Source organism: Sylvia atricapilla, chromosome 3 (genome assembly GCF_009819655.1).
Source record: "Sylvia atricapilla isolate bSylAtr1 chromosome 3, bSylAtr1.pri, whole genome shotgun sequence".
NCBI classification, from domain to species: Eukaryota; Metazoa; Chordata; class Aves; order Passeriformes; family Sylviidae; genus Sylvia; species Sylvia atricapilla.
Window position 1 is genome coordinate 232,893 of NC_089142.1, and position 13,078 is coordinate 245,970.

A 13,078-nucleotide genomic window follows, 5' to 3' on the forward strand; every position below is an offset into this window, starting at 1 on the left:
GACCTTGTTCTGCTGCAGAGGAGGACAGCACAGGGCTGGCACGGAGAGGGGAGGGACAGCAGCCACCCCCCAACAGACAGCCTGGTACCAATCAGGATCCATTTTAATCATTGTTGCAGTGTGTAAACATCAGTTACTGTCCATTAATGCTCTGTCGGGCTGAGCAGCAGGAGATACGTGGTTACAAGCCTAGATTACACTGGCGTCTATGAGCGGGTTAGAGGGGACTCTGCGTGGAGCCCCCTGAGACAGCTTACTGCACTCTGTCTCGGAGCACAAACCTAAATGCTAATTTGGCATTATGGAGCCTGCCTGGGTCTGCCCCCAGGCTGGGCCAGGCCTTCCCAGCCGGGACAGGAGCAGCTCTGCCCCCGTGCTGCGCCAGGCCCTGCACTGCAGCTCCAGGGCTCTGCCCGGGCAAACTGTTCAGGTCAAACAAGCCCTCTCCCAGCTGGAGCCAGCAGCGGGAGGAGTTCAGCTGCCCCCACCCCGAAGGCAATGGGGGGCTGGGGGTGAGCTCCCAGCCCCTGGGAGCAGGGAAAGGTGGATGTAGCAGGTGAGAGGCACGTTGATTGCAACCTGGCTGCAGGTCGTACATTCCTCAGCGAAGGCCCTTGCTAAGGCCGAGCTGTCCTGGGAAGGGGGGCACTACAGATCCTCATCGCCAATGCCCTCAAAGGCGTAATTGCCGTGGAAGTCATTAGCACCCACATCGTTTGCAGAGCTGGAGTGGCTGATCCCACGCAGGCTGACAGAAGTGAGCTTGCTCTGTGGAGAAGGGAGATGTTAGGGAGGACACCCCTAGCTCCCCTACCCACTTAGCCTGAGGTCCCTGGTGCACCCACACAACTCACCGAGAGTTTGGCCATGGGCTCCCAGGAGGCGTCAGGTGAGTCCTGTGAGGACAGCACAGTTGGGCAGTGCAGGGTCATGGGACACAACACCCACCTCTCCTTCCACCCACCCCCCTGTCCCCAGGGAGTCTGGATCTCAGAGTTGGTCCAGGACCTCTTTCCTTCCCCAGGGCTTTGGAAGCAGGGCACCGCAGCCCTGCAGTTGTCTGGGCTTGCCCCAGCCCTGCCAAGGGGACAGTGGCTCCTCTGAGGGCAGTGAATGCTGGCACACAACACATCAGAACCTGTGACTGCACATGTCCCGCACCCTGGGGCTGCAGGGTGCCACTCACCAGCAGTGGGGGTGACTTGACGGCTTGCTGGCTGTCCGAGCGCCGCAGGGCCCCGTTCACCCGCCGCCGAAACATCTGCAGGGAGGAGCTCAGCTGAGCCACAGGGTCCCCAGCGTCTGGGGCTTGTAACTGGCCCTGGGGATGCTGGCCCCATCCTGAGAGGAGCACTCAGGACCCAGCCCAGACCACAGGAAGGCACAGGGCCAGGTTGGGATCCCGCCCCAGAGCCATCATCCGGCCCCAACCCTCACCTTGCGGATGCTGCCTCCAGATTTTTTCACCATCAGCTCATCTACCATGGACTGCAAGCAGATGCTCAGCATGATGGCCTGAAAGGGAGAAGTGTAACAGGGCTCTGTGCACTCCACAGTCTTCCCACGCCCCATACAGGGCCCAGCCCAGCCCTTCCCCTCACAGCCACCACCAGCCCACCACGCAGGCAGCCCTACCTGTGGGCTGGTGATGGTGACCCACTGCAGCCGGTCCTTGCTCATCAGGTACTCAAAAGCCAACTCCAGCTTCACCTCAGACTTCCCTGGGCTGCTCCCCGAAGGGCCGTTGCTCATCGGCACCTGCAAGGACATACACCAAGGCTGGGAGTCTCAAGAGGGGAAGCAGCAGCTCCCCAGACACCAGTGCAGACCGAGGGCTGCACCAAGCCGAGTGTGGGACACCTGCCCAGTGCCCACTAGTCTTCTGCCACTGTCAGGTCCCCTCAAATATCCTCACACCAATGACCCCCTCAGCCCCAAGACATGATTCAGACCCCCTCCAGGCCTACTGGGCCAGAAGCTGGCATCAGAGCCAGCCAGCATTTCTCCCAGGAAGAGGCACCAGCCAGCCTGGCACAGCCAGGTCTGTCCTGTCCAGCCCCCCCAGACCCCTCCCTGCTCTCCGAGTGTCACTCACCGAGGATGTGACCCGCCAGCACCGCATGCGTGTGACCTTGAAGCTGCCCTCTTTGATCTGCTCGTTTGGAAGCCGCACCTGGAAGTTGAGCTCGTTGTTGCCGGCGCTGACAACGACGTGGCAGCCCTTCTCAGGGAAGTCGGTGACACAGGGGTCAAATTTGAGATAGCCGTAGTACTTCAGGGTCTGCGCCAGGCGGATGAACTGCAGGCAGAGCCAGGGATGTCAGCACTGCTGGCCACAGGTACCGGTACCACACGTCACGTGGAGAGGGGCTGGTGCAGTGCCAGAACAGCCATGGCACTGTACCCTCTCCTACCTCCTTCTTGGAGACCTTTTCTTGCAGGGACTTCAGCTGCCGGTGCTGTTCCTTGTTGACAAGGATCCACCCGTGCTCAATGTCTGACACCGTCTACGAGCAGCAGAGGGTGATGAGCGCCTGGGACCGGAGCCACCCAAGCCCCTGCACAGCTGTGGCCAAGGGGTGCAGTGTCCCTCCTCACCTGGCTGTGCCACACCAACCCTCACCTGCGCATACAGCAAGTTCAGCCCCACACGGTGCTCCATCACGTCGTCATCATAGGCCGAGTCCCAGTAGCTGGAAGGGAATCCCATGGGTTAGCCTACTCCCCACCTCCTAACAGCAACAAAGAGAAAATCACCCTCCTGTGGGCTGGCTCTCTGGCCAGCTCCCCCCCTAACCTTCAGTCACCATGCCCTGCTCCCCATCTAAACCAGATGCCATGGGAAGGCTGAAATGGGCTGAGCACAGGAGGGCAGCCCATGTTCCAGTGCCATGGCCAGGGATGCTCAGGTGTGCTCCTGGGGGCCAAAGCATCTGTGGGCAGCAACAGCAGGAGGGGAGGGTCTCTCTGTGGAAGAGGGAGCCCTGGGCACTGCCCCACTGCTGCCCCAGACTCACCTCTTGCGCAGGATGATCTGGAACTCAGGGTTGTGCAGGCTGGTGACCGACACGTACGGCAGCTCAAACTCCTGCAGCTTCCGCACAACTGCGGGAAAACGCGGCTCAGCAGCAGCTCTGGGCAGCAGGAGGGTGCCCACTGCCAGGGTGGCCCAAGGAAAACGTCCCAGGGGAGGGTCCGAGCACACAGCCCTCACTCCAGGCAGGGCAGATGTCCCACTGCAGTGGGCTCTACTCACAGGAGAAAGCTCCATCCTTGGTCTGTCTCACTAGAAAGAGGCTGAAGTAGCCAACCAGGTCATCCGGCAGATCCAGCTTGGAGGCCACAGCCTGGGAAGAAGAGGAGGACAGTCCTGATATAGTCCCAACATGGTGGCAAGAGCCAGCCTACGTGCATTCTGGGGCCTCCCAGCAGCAGGAAGGCAGCACCTCTGCTGCACTGTGGCCAGGCCTGGGGTTCATTGCCATCAGGAAACAGCATGGGGACCCCAAACATCAGTCTGGACCCAGACACACCCATCAGCACACCCATTTCAGCTCCCAGCTTTCAGGCCCACCAAGTAAACCGTAGTCCAGGGTGGGCAGAGGGCAGGGGAGGGCGGGGGGCTACGAGGCTGAGAGGGCCCCACACATGTGGGAAACCACAGAACACAGCAGGAGGGGCTGGTCCCACCCAGCAGGAGAGCTCTGGCACCTCAAGAACATCCTCCGTCTGGTCCGACGTCAGGATGGTGACCTTGACCTTCTGCCCGTTAGAGAGCAGCACTTCCAGCACCACCTCCTCTGTGGGGATCTGCTGTGTCTCCTGGAGAGAGAAAGAGGACTGGCACCCGGCCCCTCGCCACAGACCGAGGGCCCCAGCCCCCACAGCTCTGCCCCTCACCTGCTGGGCCTTGCGCAGGAAGCTGTTGAAGGTCTCGCTGCCTCCCAGCGTTGGGTCCTGCCGCACTGCAGGAAGGGCCACCAGGAGTCAGCAGTCCCATGGGAAGGGGCAGGGACCCACACCGGTGCCTGCCCTTCTGCAGCCCCTCAGTTTGTATGCTGGGGCAACCAGGGACCCCCTGCACATCCCAACTCTGCCAGGGCAGGGCAGGGCAGGGGCTGGGACAGGAGCTGGCAGCCAGGGGACAAGCCCATCAAATGCCAGCAAGATGCACCACGGGGAAGGGAGCAGGGCAGGGAGGAAGCCACGGGCCAAGGGCCATGCCCTGCACAACCAGGCCAGGGCAGGCCCAGCTTACCAGCCTGCATGTACTTCTCCAACTGCTCCCGTCGCTGCTCTACCTCTGCTGGGGTGAGCGTGAAGATCTTCTTCGGGGGAAAGGCCGGGACCACGTTGGCGCCATACTCCTTCCTTAGCTAGGACAAGAACAGAGTCTCTGCAAGGGCCTCCAGAGAGAAGGTGGCTGCCCTGATCCCCCACCTTGGCTGATCCCCAGCAGCTAGCAAGGGGAGCAGAGAGCTTGCCAGCATCCCTTATCCAGGTGGGAGTCCAGCAGCATGCAGGAACCCAGATGGAATGTCAGAGCAGGAGTTGTCTCCCTACCTGCTCGTGCAGGCCCAGGAGCTGGCTGTAGCGCACCCGGCAGTGCAACACCCCGTTCACGTGGATGTTGTAGGCCTGCAGGGAAAGAGGCCAGTCAGATCCCAGTGCCTGCCCAGCTCAGGGCACACAGGATGCCAGGGAGCACCCAGGAAAAGGCAATACTCCTGAGGACCCTGCTGAGGGGCAGATGGACAAAAGCATCCAGGAAGCATGAGCCCATCCAAGAGATGTGCCTGCTGGACACCAGGAAGGTTTAACCCCGTGGTTGCCCACCCATGGGGAGTACAGAGCTACCCTGCAGCCTTGTAGATGTGGGTGTCCCCATGACAACAGACAAGGACACCCCTCTCTGCTGCCAGGGGTTCTCAAGGAGCTGGTCCCTGGCTGTGCCTCCTCTGCTCTGGCTCAGCTCCTGCTGACGCCACAGGCAGAGCACAGCTATGACTGCAGAACATACAGGGCCTGGCAAAGGACAGCACTGTCCTCTCAGGTCCTGCCATCCCCAGAGCAGCGTTTGGGAGGGCAAGAGGATGGACATGAGCCTCTAGCCAGCCAGGGCAGCCCAGCCTCCCAGGAATGCCCCAGTGCCCTCCTGCTCCTGAGAGCTGGCACTGCCCAAGGGTCAGCAGAGGGCCCAGCCCAGCCAGACTGGAGCTCACACCGGCACCTCCCAACCCAAAGGCACCAGCCCAGCGCCTCAGGGTTGCTGCAGAGGAACCAGGAGGGGCACGATGGTAACTGCACCCATAGCTGCCCAAATCAGGGCTCTCCATGAGGTCACAGCTCCTGCCCAGCCCCTGGGCTCTCCCCAGGATCTCCCCTCGGCCTGAGGAGCCTCCTCAACAGCAGAGGGCAAAGTGCAGGGAGGTCACGGGGCCGAAATGCCTCCAGGGCTGCCTGCTCCTTTGGCCCTTGAGCAACTGCACCTCCTGCGGATGGCCAGGTCTCCCCATCACCGCTCACCACCGCGAACGCGCCCCAAAACTCGGGGTCCCGAGAGGGATCCCCCAGAGAAGGATTTCGGCTCAGGGGGCAAAGCGTGGGGGTCTCCGCAGGGTCGCGAAGCCCAGGGCTGCCCACCCCTACCCCGAGAGCACCGATCCGCACCCTTCACCCAGCCGGGGGCTCAGGCGGCCGCTGCCGGCCCCGGGAAAGGGTCCGGGCACTCGATAGCCACCGCCACTCGGCAGCAGCGTCCCCCGGCCGCTCTCCGGGCGCAGGGAGCAAAACAGGAAGCCGGGACAAACGGACGGACGGGCGGGCCAGGATGAGCCGGAGCCGGGGATGAGACCGGACGGGGCCCCGCGGGCTGCCCGCTCCCGCCCGCGGCGCCGGGCAGGGCAAGGTCCGGACATCCCCGGGGAGCTTCCAGGGACCTCCCGCGCCCGACCCGGAGGCGCGGAGGCGGCGGGGCCCAATCCCTGCCCGGCCCGGGCACACGGTGCCGGCCGGGGATGGCGGAGGGCCGGGACCTGCCCGCCTCGCCCGGCCCCGGTCCTGATCCCGACCCGCCGCCGGGACTGCGGACTCGCACGGCCCCACCGGGGCCGCATCGCACCCGGGCCGCGGAGCCGCGCCACCCACTCGGCTCCGCGGGGCGGCTCCGTTCCGCGGGACGGCTCCGTTCCGCGGGACGGCTCCGCTCCCCCGGCCCCGCTCACCACGTAGGCGGCGGCGCCGCCGTCCCCGGCGCGGGTCTCGGTCTCGGGAATGGAGAAGTGCATGGCCGGTACGAGCGCGCCCCCGCTACCCGCCTCCCGTCGCCGCCATCTCGGGCCAGCACTCCCCGCGATGGCGCGGCCGCCAGCACCGCCCGCCCCAGGGCCGCCCCGCTCCGCCCCGCCCGGGGCCGTCGCTCTTCGCCCGCCCCGCTTCGCCCTGCTCCGCCTGCCCCGGGGACGTCCTGCCCTGCCCTGCCCTGCCCTGCCCGCCCCGCCCCGAGCGGCCCCGCCCCGCCCCGAGCAGCCCCGCCGCGCTCCCGCCGCTCCGGGGCTGGAGGCGCGCCCGGCAGCGCGTGCCCGGGGCGGGACCGGGACCGGGGGGGCGGGGCCGCGGGAGGGACCCCGGGGACGTTCTGCCCCGCCCCGCGGAGTGACGTCATCGCGTCACGCAGAGCAGCCCGCGCGTCACGCGGGTCAGGCGGAGCCGCCTGGCCGCCAGGGGGCGCTGAGGGCGGCGTGCGGGCGCCATGGCGGAGCGGGACGGTGAGTGCGGGACGGGACAGCGGGACCGGCACCGGGACGGGACCGGCCCCGCTCACGCTCCCATCATTCTAGGTGGGAACGCCGACGGAGCTGCGCCAGTGCCGGCAGGACCGCAGGTGAGCGGGGCGGGGCCGGGGTGAAGCCAGGGCTGGGGACCGGGGTGGGGGCCGCCTGACGATGTGTGTGTGCTCCCAGGCCCCGGAGCTCTCCCGGGAGGAGAAGCTGCAGCTGCGGAAGGAGAAGAAGCAGCAGAAGAAAAAAAAGAAGGGCGAGAAGGGGTCGTCGGCCGAGCCCGCGGAGCTGGGTGCGCCCCCCGAACCGGGGCAGCCGCGGGGTGAGCGCCGCCGTCCCCGCAGAGCCCCGAGCGGGGCAGCGCTGGGCCGGGCCCCGGGTGTCCCGGGCCGGCAACGCCCGCAGCCGGCAGTGTCTTCCAGCGGGGGTGAAGTGGGCACCCCCGCTCGGTGCCCCGGTCCGGGCCCCCGCGCCCTCGGACACCCGCGCTGCCGTAGGGACTGCGGTACCGAGAGCCCATTCCTGTCCGCACAGAGCCGCGGGGCCGCAGCGCGGAGCCGGGTCAGCTGCGCGGTGCCGAGGGCACGGAGCCCCTTCCAGGGCACAGAGGGCTCTCCCTGCCCGCGATGCTGCCCCTGGGCTGCAGCTCCCGGCCAGTCTGGGCACAGACTCCCCTTCCTCCCCCGCAGCAGCTGCTCAGCCGCCGTCCCCCTCTGCCTCGGCTGATGGCCCCGGGGACGGCGAGAAACCCACGGGGGGCAAGAGCAAAGCGGAGCTGCGAGCAGAGCGCCGGGCTAAGCAGGAGGCTGAGCGGGCCCAGAAGCAGGCCAGGAAGGCAGAGCTGAGCCAGGCAGCCACAACGGCCAAGCCCCGGCAGAGCCCCACGGAGCCCCAGTCCAGTAAGGCTGTCACCACCGCGGGGTGCAGAGGGTGGGTCAGCGGGGTGGGAGGGTGTGGTGTGGATGCAGCTGGAGGATGCCCGTGTGATCCATCCGTGGTGTGGGTGCCTGTCCCTGGGTGCTGCCCTGCCTTCAGTCTGTCAATGGTGTGGGTTCTGCCTGTCCCTGGGTGCTGTCCTGCCTTCCCTGAATTTGGGGGTGCACCAAAGCAGCTTGGAGTCATCCTGGCTGTCCTTGCAGTGGTGAAGCGGCTGCCAGAGCATGTGCAGGTGGATGACCCCAGTGCCCAGAGGAAATTTGCCAAGAAGCTGGAGAGGCAGCAGGTAGGAGGAGGACTGGGTGACAGGCTGCACATCTGGGGCAGCTGTGCTGCAGAGGGCCTGGGGGGCCCATGGTGGGACCAGGGCCTGCTCTCTGGAGAACAAGGGGAACTTTGCATGCCCTGGGCAAGTGCTGGGTGTGACTGGTGGCTCTGGAATGAACAAAGCACTGGGTGAACCATCACAACGCTTGGCTGCAGGTACCTCTGAGGCAGGACTATGGCACCAAGGTCAACCTGTTCTCCCACCTCCACCAGTACAGCCGGAAGAAGCCACTGACGCAGCAGATGAGGTACAAGGCCTTCCCAGCCCAAGTCTCTGGCAATGTTGGGATCTGCTTTGGCTGGCCTGGCTGCAGACTGACTCTGGAGGAGGGGTGTCATGGTCCTGCATGTGGGATACACTCGAGGGAGTGGTGGGGGATGTTTTGCTTGCTTTGGAGAGGGGCACTAGGGGCAGCCCGATACCTTTCCTGTGGGGAGAGTGCAGGGCCACAGGAGAAGGGGCTGTGGGGTGAGCCTGGCTCCACAGGTTACCACCAGCCCCATTCCTGGGCCATCCCTTGGCTTGCTGGGCTGCAGCTTGTAAATGGTTTGAGTGTTTTGGGCTGCAGAGGTGCTGACAGCTCCCTCCACTGGCCCCTGCAGCATCCCCTCCACAGTGATCCACCCAGCAGTGGTGCGCCTCGGCCTCCAGTACTCCCAGGGCATCATCAACGGCTCCAACGCCCGCTGCATCGCGCTGCTCGAGGTCTTCAAACAGGTACCTGAGCAGCTACCTGGCAGCAGGGGCACTGTACTGCATGCAGGTGTGTGTTCCTGTACCCTGACTGCTGAGGCTGTATCTGTACTCAGTCATCATCGGCCTCTTCCTTTGGATCGTGCCACAGCAGGGTCCTTTTCTGGCGCTGCCACCGCTGTTTTGTGTCCCTGAAGCACCCTTTGCTCCTCCAGGCAGTGCGTCAGGCTGTGCAGGACATGTGTGCCTCCACTGCAGCCCATCAGGCAGGGTGCTTGCACACCCTGCCCTGAGATCATACTCTATTTCTACATTTCTCAGCTGATCCGGGATTACTCCACTCCCCCCAATGAGGAGCTGTCACGGGACTTGGTGGCCAAGCTGAAGCCACATATCAGGTGAGGGCTCCCTGATCTCTCATCAGGTCAGAGCACAGGGACCAAAGCTCCACAGAGTGCGGTCCATTCTTCACATCTCTGGGTTGGTGTCCACCCAAACTTTGGCTGACTTTTCTAGGCTTCTGCCTTCCAGCCCACCCTCCCTCTCCCTGTCTTGGCCCTCCAGGCTACTTTGGAGTTAAGCCCATTTCTTCTGTAGTTTCCTGAACCAGTGCCGGCCACTCTCAGCCAGCATGGGCAACGCCATCAAGTTCCTCAAGAAGGAGATATCATGTCTGCCTGACACCCTGAGAGAGGATGAGGTGAGTGGCCTCTCTGAGTGGCAGGCTCCAGACCCGGGGTGGAGGAGCTGAGCAGGGATGGGGTGCAGACTCAGAACAGTGTCGCAGTGGAATTGAAAGCTTGTTGCTAGGGGGAAGAGCCTGATCCCCACCTGGCTCAAATCGGGGAGTTACGGAGAGCAATAAAGTCTGTATGTGATGTCTGTCTCTCCCCAGGCAAAGGAGAAGCTCCAGGACACGATTGACAAATACCTGCGAGAGAAGATTGTCCTGGCAGCTGAGGCCATCTCCAGGTCTGCCTTTGAGAAGATCAATGACCACGATGTGATACTGGTGTATGGATGGTGAGCACAGGCAGCCCATCTGGCGGGTAGGATGAGGGAATGGAACTGCATGGGAGGTGAGGCTGTGATGGTCCCACACATCATGCCCTACCTGGTATGTCTGAAGTTGGATTTCAAGAACCCCAGAGTCACAGCTCCCTGCACCCAGGGCACTTACAGAACAGCCAGGGTTGTTCACTGGATTTTAAACTTCAAGGCAAATGTCGGGAAGCAAAAATACGGAAGTTTGCATCCCAAGAAGTAGAGGTGGGGAAAAGAACCCGAGATTGCTTCAGCCAGAGTCCAGGTATGCTATGTATGGTGGGCAGAGGAAGGAGCAGGGGCAGGAGGCCAGTGCAGGCCTGGAGTCTTGTGAGAGGAAAGCTGGGAGACAGTGTGGAGTAGCAGAGTCCCTTGTGCTAGTCACAGACAGGGAGGTCAGTGCTGTTTCCAAGGGAGGGCTGAGACATCACCTCTCTCAGGGCGCTTCCCTGTGCAAAGACAGAGAGACAGCCCTGAGACTCATCAGGGCAGGAGGGTCCTGGAAGGGGCAGCGCTCACGAGGATGAGGGTGGGTCTGGCGGCCTGGTCTGGTGGCAGCCAGCTGGTGACTGACCCCTCAGCTCGTCGCTGGTGAACCGGACGCTGTGTGACGCCCACGCCAAGCAGGGCCGCGCGTTCCGCGTGGTCGTGGTGGACAGCCGGCCGCGCCTGGAGGGCCGGGAGACGCTGCGGCGCCTGGTCCGCCAGGGCATCCACTGCACCTACGTCATGATCAACGCCATCTCCTACGTGCTGCCCGAGGTGAGGGGCCGTGCCGAGGGCCGGGGGGCTGTGGAGTGACCCGAGGTGCTGACGGCGCTTCCCTGGCAGGTGTCCAAGGTGCTGCTGGGGGCCCACGCGCTCCTGGCCAACGGCTCTGTCATGTCCCGGGTGGGCACCTCGCAGATTGCCCTGGTCTCCAAGGCCTACAACGTGCCCGTCCTGGTCTGCTGCGAGACCTACAAGTTCTGCGAGCGGGTGCAGACAGATTCTTTTGTCTCCAACGAGCTGGGTACGGCTTCTGTCCCTTTCCTCCCACTTGGGACCTTCTCTCCCAGTCCCTGCTGTGGACCATGACAGGCTGCTCTGCCCTGCCGTCCCTTTCCCTGGCAAGGGGCCACCACTTGCAGGCAGGGGCACCTGGCAGGCAGTGGTGGTGTGCTGCTCCAGGGGCAGGATGGAGAGGTGCTGTCCCTCCCTTTGATCCTGATGGCTTCTCCACTTTCTGCAGATGACCCTGATGACCTGATTGTACTCCGGAAGGGCCAGGCTCAGCTTGGGGGCTGGGCAGAGAACAAGTCCCTACGTCTTCTGAACTTGGTCTATGATGTGACTCCCCCGGACCTGGTGGATTTGGTCATCACAGACTTGGGCATGATCCCCTGCACCTCAGTGCCTGTGGTCCTGCGTGTTAAGAATGTGGATCAGTAGTCGGGGCACCTGCATGGACACTAATAAACCAGGCCCCCAGTACTCTGTGTGTGCCATCTGTGGTGTGGCAGAGCCCTGGCACCCATGTCACCACTGGCACAGCTCTGCACCTTCCTTGGGGCCTCTCCTCCCACTCCATCCTGCATCAGAGACGGGTCTTCCGTCGCTGTGCCACTCCTCTGGGGAAAATATGACGATGCGGTGACAGCCCCTGGCTTACCCTCGTTGGAGATTTCGTGACACTCTGTGTGTGCTTCTAGCAGACCCCCGAGCTGGGCTGGTGGGGGAGAGCCCGGGTCCCTGTGGCCCTGGCCACTGGCACCAGGCCCCTAGAGAACCCCCGGGGGACCGGCGGTGCCGAGCGGACCGGGGCTCCCGGACCGGCGGGAGGGGACCGTGTAAATCAGCGGTGCCTCATGGGGCGTGTCCATGCAAATCTTGTCCGCCGCGCGGCATGACGGGACCCAGACCGCCGCTGTGTACGCGGGCTCTGCGCGGGAGTTGCGCTCACACTCACGGCGCTGGGAAGAACTAACATCAGGCAGGTCGCTGTCCCTGGCCCAGGGTCGTTAAGCCGCACTCCCGGTGTGCTGACCCGTGCCACATCACCAAATGTACGAAGCTTGACTGCATAATGTATAATAGGGGAGGTTGCATTTTCCTTCTCCCCAATTCCGTTCTTCGAAGGGAGAGTTGTAACCATGGCCAACAGCAGGTAGTGTGCACATGTTTGTTGGTATTCTCGGTTGAAACCGTATTGCTCCACTTGGTTCCCGCACTGACGTGCTATCATGGCTGGCCAGGATTGCCTGCGGGCGCGGCAGCAGCGCTGCAAGCCCGGCTCCAGGGTCCCTCGGTGCCCGGTCCGTGCCCGATCTCCATCTGTCGGAAGCGGCACAACCTCCCCTGGCCGGGCTCCCGCCCGCGGCTCGGGAAGCGCCTCCGCCCTCGGGCTGCGGTGGGACGGCAGGACCCGGGATAGCGTTCCGGCCCCAACACCGACCTCGCGGGAGGGACAGAGGAGGGCAGAGACTTCGTCCGACTCGGAGTGTCAAATTCCCACTGTCTGGAAATCTGGCTGAACTCACGGACTCGGCCGGGTGTGACCCAGGCAGTGCTCATCGAGCGGGACCGGCATCTCTGCCCCTTTCCCACGGAGGACCCGTTTCACCGGCGTTTTCCTGCTCCTGCAGACACGGCGTGGGATACGCCAGAATCACGCAGCCTTCAAAAGCAGCAGTCCAGAGGTCCCCTTCAGGGATCCGCTGTTCAGCTACTCCAGGGAACGGGGATATGTGTCCCGGGCGCCGGCGGGGTCGGTTCGGAGAGAGCGCCCTGAGATGCCCCTGAGCCCCCGAACTGCGCACCGAGAGCACGAGCGGACTGCCCTCGCTGCTTTCCTGTCCTGCGGGATAATCCCACACAGCTCTCGGATCGCCTCCTGCACCCGCGGTGCCACATCTCCGGTTCACCCGCCCCTCACTGAGCCCCCCACTGTAGCGATAGGCAGCGTCCTCGGTAGACTCCAGCCAAGGATTTAATTACTGAGGGGTTGGTGAGTTATAGACCTTATTAATTGCTCAGTCTGTTATTAACCACGAGATCAGGGGAGAGCGCGAACGCAGTCCCCCACTACCACAAATTATGCAGTCGAGTTTCCCGCATTTGGGGAAATCGCAGGGGTCAGCACACCCGGAGTGCAAGGGATGAGCCTCGCCCTGGGAAAACCACCTGCCTGATCATGGTGTCTCCCCTGCCAGGTAAGTATGCCCCAGCGCCCACCCGGCCCCACGGCCCCGCCCGCCGCACGCCTCCACAGCACACGGCCACCCCGGGCCCGGCCCCGCACCGCCCCGGCCCCGCGCTC

General features: G+C 63.9%; 2 protein-coding genes, 1 non-coding gene and 1 pseudogene across 6 annotated transcripts; 1 reads left to right on the top strand and 3 right to left on the bottom strand.

The window, feature by feature from the left end:
• Positions 1-85: 85 nt before the first annotated feature.
• SNX17 (sorting nexin 17) lies at positions 86-6,385 on the bottom strand. Of its 2 annotated transcripts, none has more exons than XM_066314500.1 (15): positions 6,228-6,385; positions 4,564-4,638; positions 4,259-4,376; positions 3,901-3,965; positions 3,712-3,822; positions 3,257-3,347; positions 3,018-3,105; positions 2,624-2,693; positions 2,415-2,507; positions 2,096-2,299; positions 1,636-1,758; positions 1,438-1,515; positions 1,187-1,261; positions 855-896; positions 86-768 (listed from the first exon to the last, which is right to left on the bottom strand). In XM_066314500.1, exons 1-15 carry the CDS (start codon positions 6,285-6,287, stop codon positions 649-651), a joined length of 1,413 nt encoding a protein of 470 aa, XP_066170597.1. In that variant the 5' UTR covers positions 6,288-6,385; the 3' UTR covers positions 86-648. The 2 variants fall into 2 exon arrangements, with proteins under 2 accessions (XP_066170597.1, XP_066170596.1); XM_066314499.1 differs by having other exon boundaries at positions 6,225-6,385.
• Positions 4,651-6,209, bottom strand: LOC136358615 (uncharacterized; annotated as a pseudogene).
• Positions 6,386-6,628: 243 nt separating the features above from the next.
• EIF2B4 (eukaryotic translation initiation factor 2B subunit delta) lies at positions 6,629-11,253 on the top strand. 3 transcript variants are annotated; one of them, XM_066314491.1, is made up of 13 exons: positions 6,629-6,767; positions 6,840-6,883; positions 6,963-7,101; positions 7,472-7,678; positions 7,919-8,001; positions 8,199-8,290; positions 8,646-8,760; positions 9,058-9,134; positions 9,334-9,436; positions 9,632-9,759; positions 10,362-10,542; positions 10,612-10,792; positions 11,012-11,253. In XM_066314491.1, the coding sequence occupies exons 1-13, from the start codon at positions 6,752-6,754 to the stop codon at positions 11,209-11,211; spliced, it is 1,566 nt and encodes a 521-aa protein (XP_066170588.1). In that variant the 5' UTR covers positions 6,629-6,751; the 3' UTR covers positions 11,212-11,253. The 3 variants fall into 3 exon arrangements, with proteins under 3 accessions (XP_066170588.1, XP_066170587.1, XP_066170586.1); XM_066314490.1 differs by having other exon boundaries at positions 6,631-6,767; positions 7,469-7,678; XM_066314489.1 differs by having other exon boundaries at positions 6,752-6,883; positions 7,469-7,678.
• Positions 11,254-12,815: 1,562 nt separating this feature from the next.
• LOC136359825 (U1 spliceosomal RNA) lies at positions 12,816-12,979 on the bottom strand. The gene has a single exon (XR_010743334.1). It is a non-coding gene; the product is annotated as a U1 spliceosomal RNA (small nuclear RNA).
• Positions 12,980-13,078: the final 99 nt, after the last annotated feature.

What these genes read in the sequence shown, in the direction of transcription:
- SNX17 (XM_066314499.1), bottom strand. Translation starts at nt 6,287, where the DNA reads ATGCACTTCTCCATTCCCGAGACCGAGACCCGCGCCGGGGACGGCGGC. An exon ending in TCCTGGGCCTGCACGAGCAG is followed by an intron (nt 4,377 to 4,563) that starts GTAGGGAGACAA and finishes TTCTTGTCCTAG; the next exon opens with CTAAGGAAGGAGTATGGCGC. An exon ending in TCACCATCACCAGCCCACAG is followed by an intron (nt 1,516 to 1,635) that starts GTAGGGCTGCCT and finishes TCTCCCTTTCAG; the next exon opens with GCCATCATGCTGAGCATCTG.
- EIF2B4 (XM_066314489.1), top strand. Translation starts at nt 6,752, where the DNA reads ATGGCGGAGCGGGACGGTGAGTGCGGGACGGGACAGCGGGACCGGCAC. An exon ending in CCACTGACGCAGCAGATGAG is followed by an intron (nt 8,291 to 8,645) that starts GTACAAGGCCTT and finishes TGGCCCCTGCAG; the next exon opens with CATCCCCTCCACAGTGATCC. An exon ending in AAGCTGAAGCCACATATCAG is followed by an intron (nt 9,135 to 9,333) that starts GTGAGGGCTCCC and finishes TTTCTTCTGTAG; the next exon opens with TTTCCTGAACCAGTGCCGGC.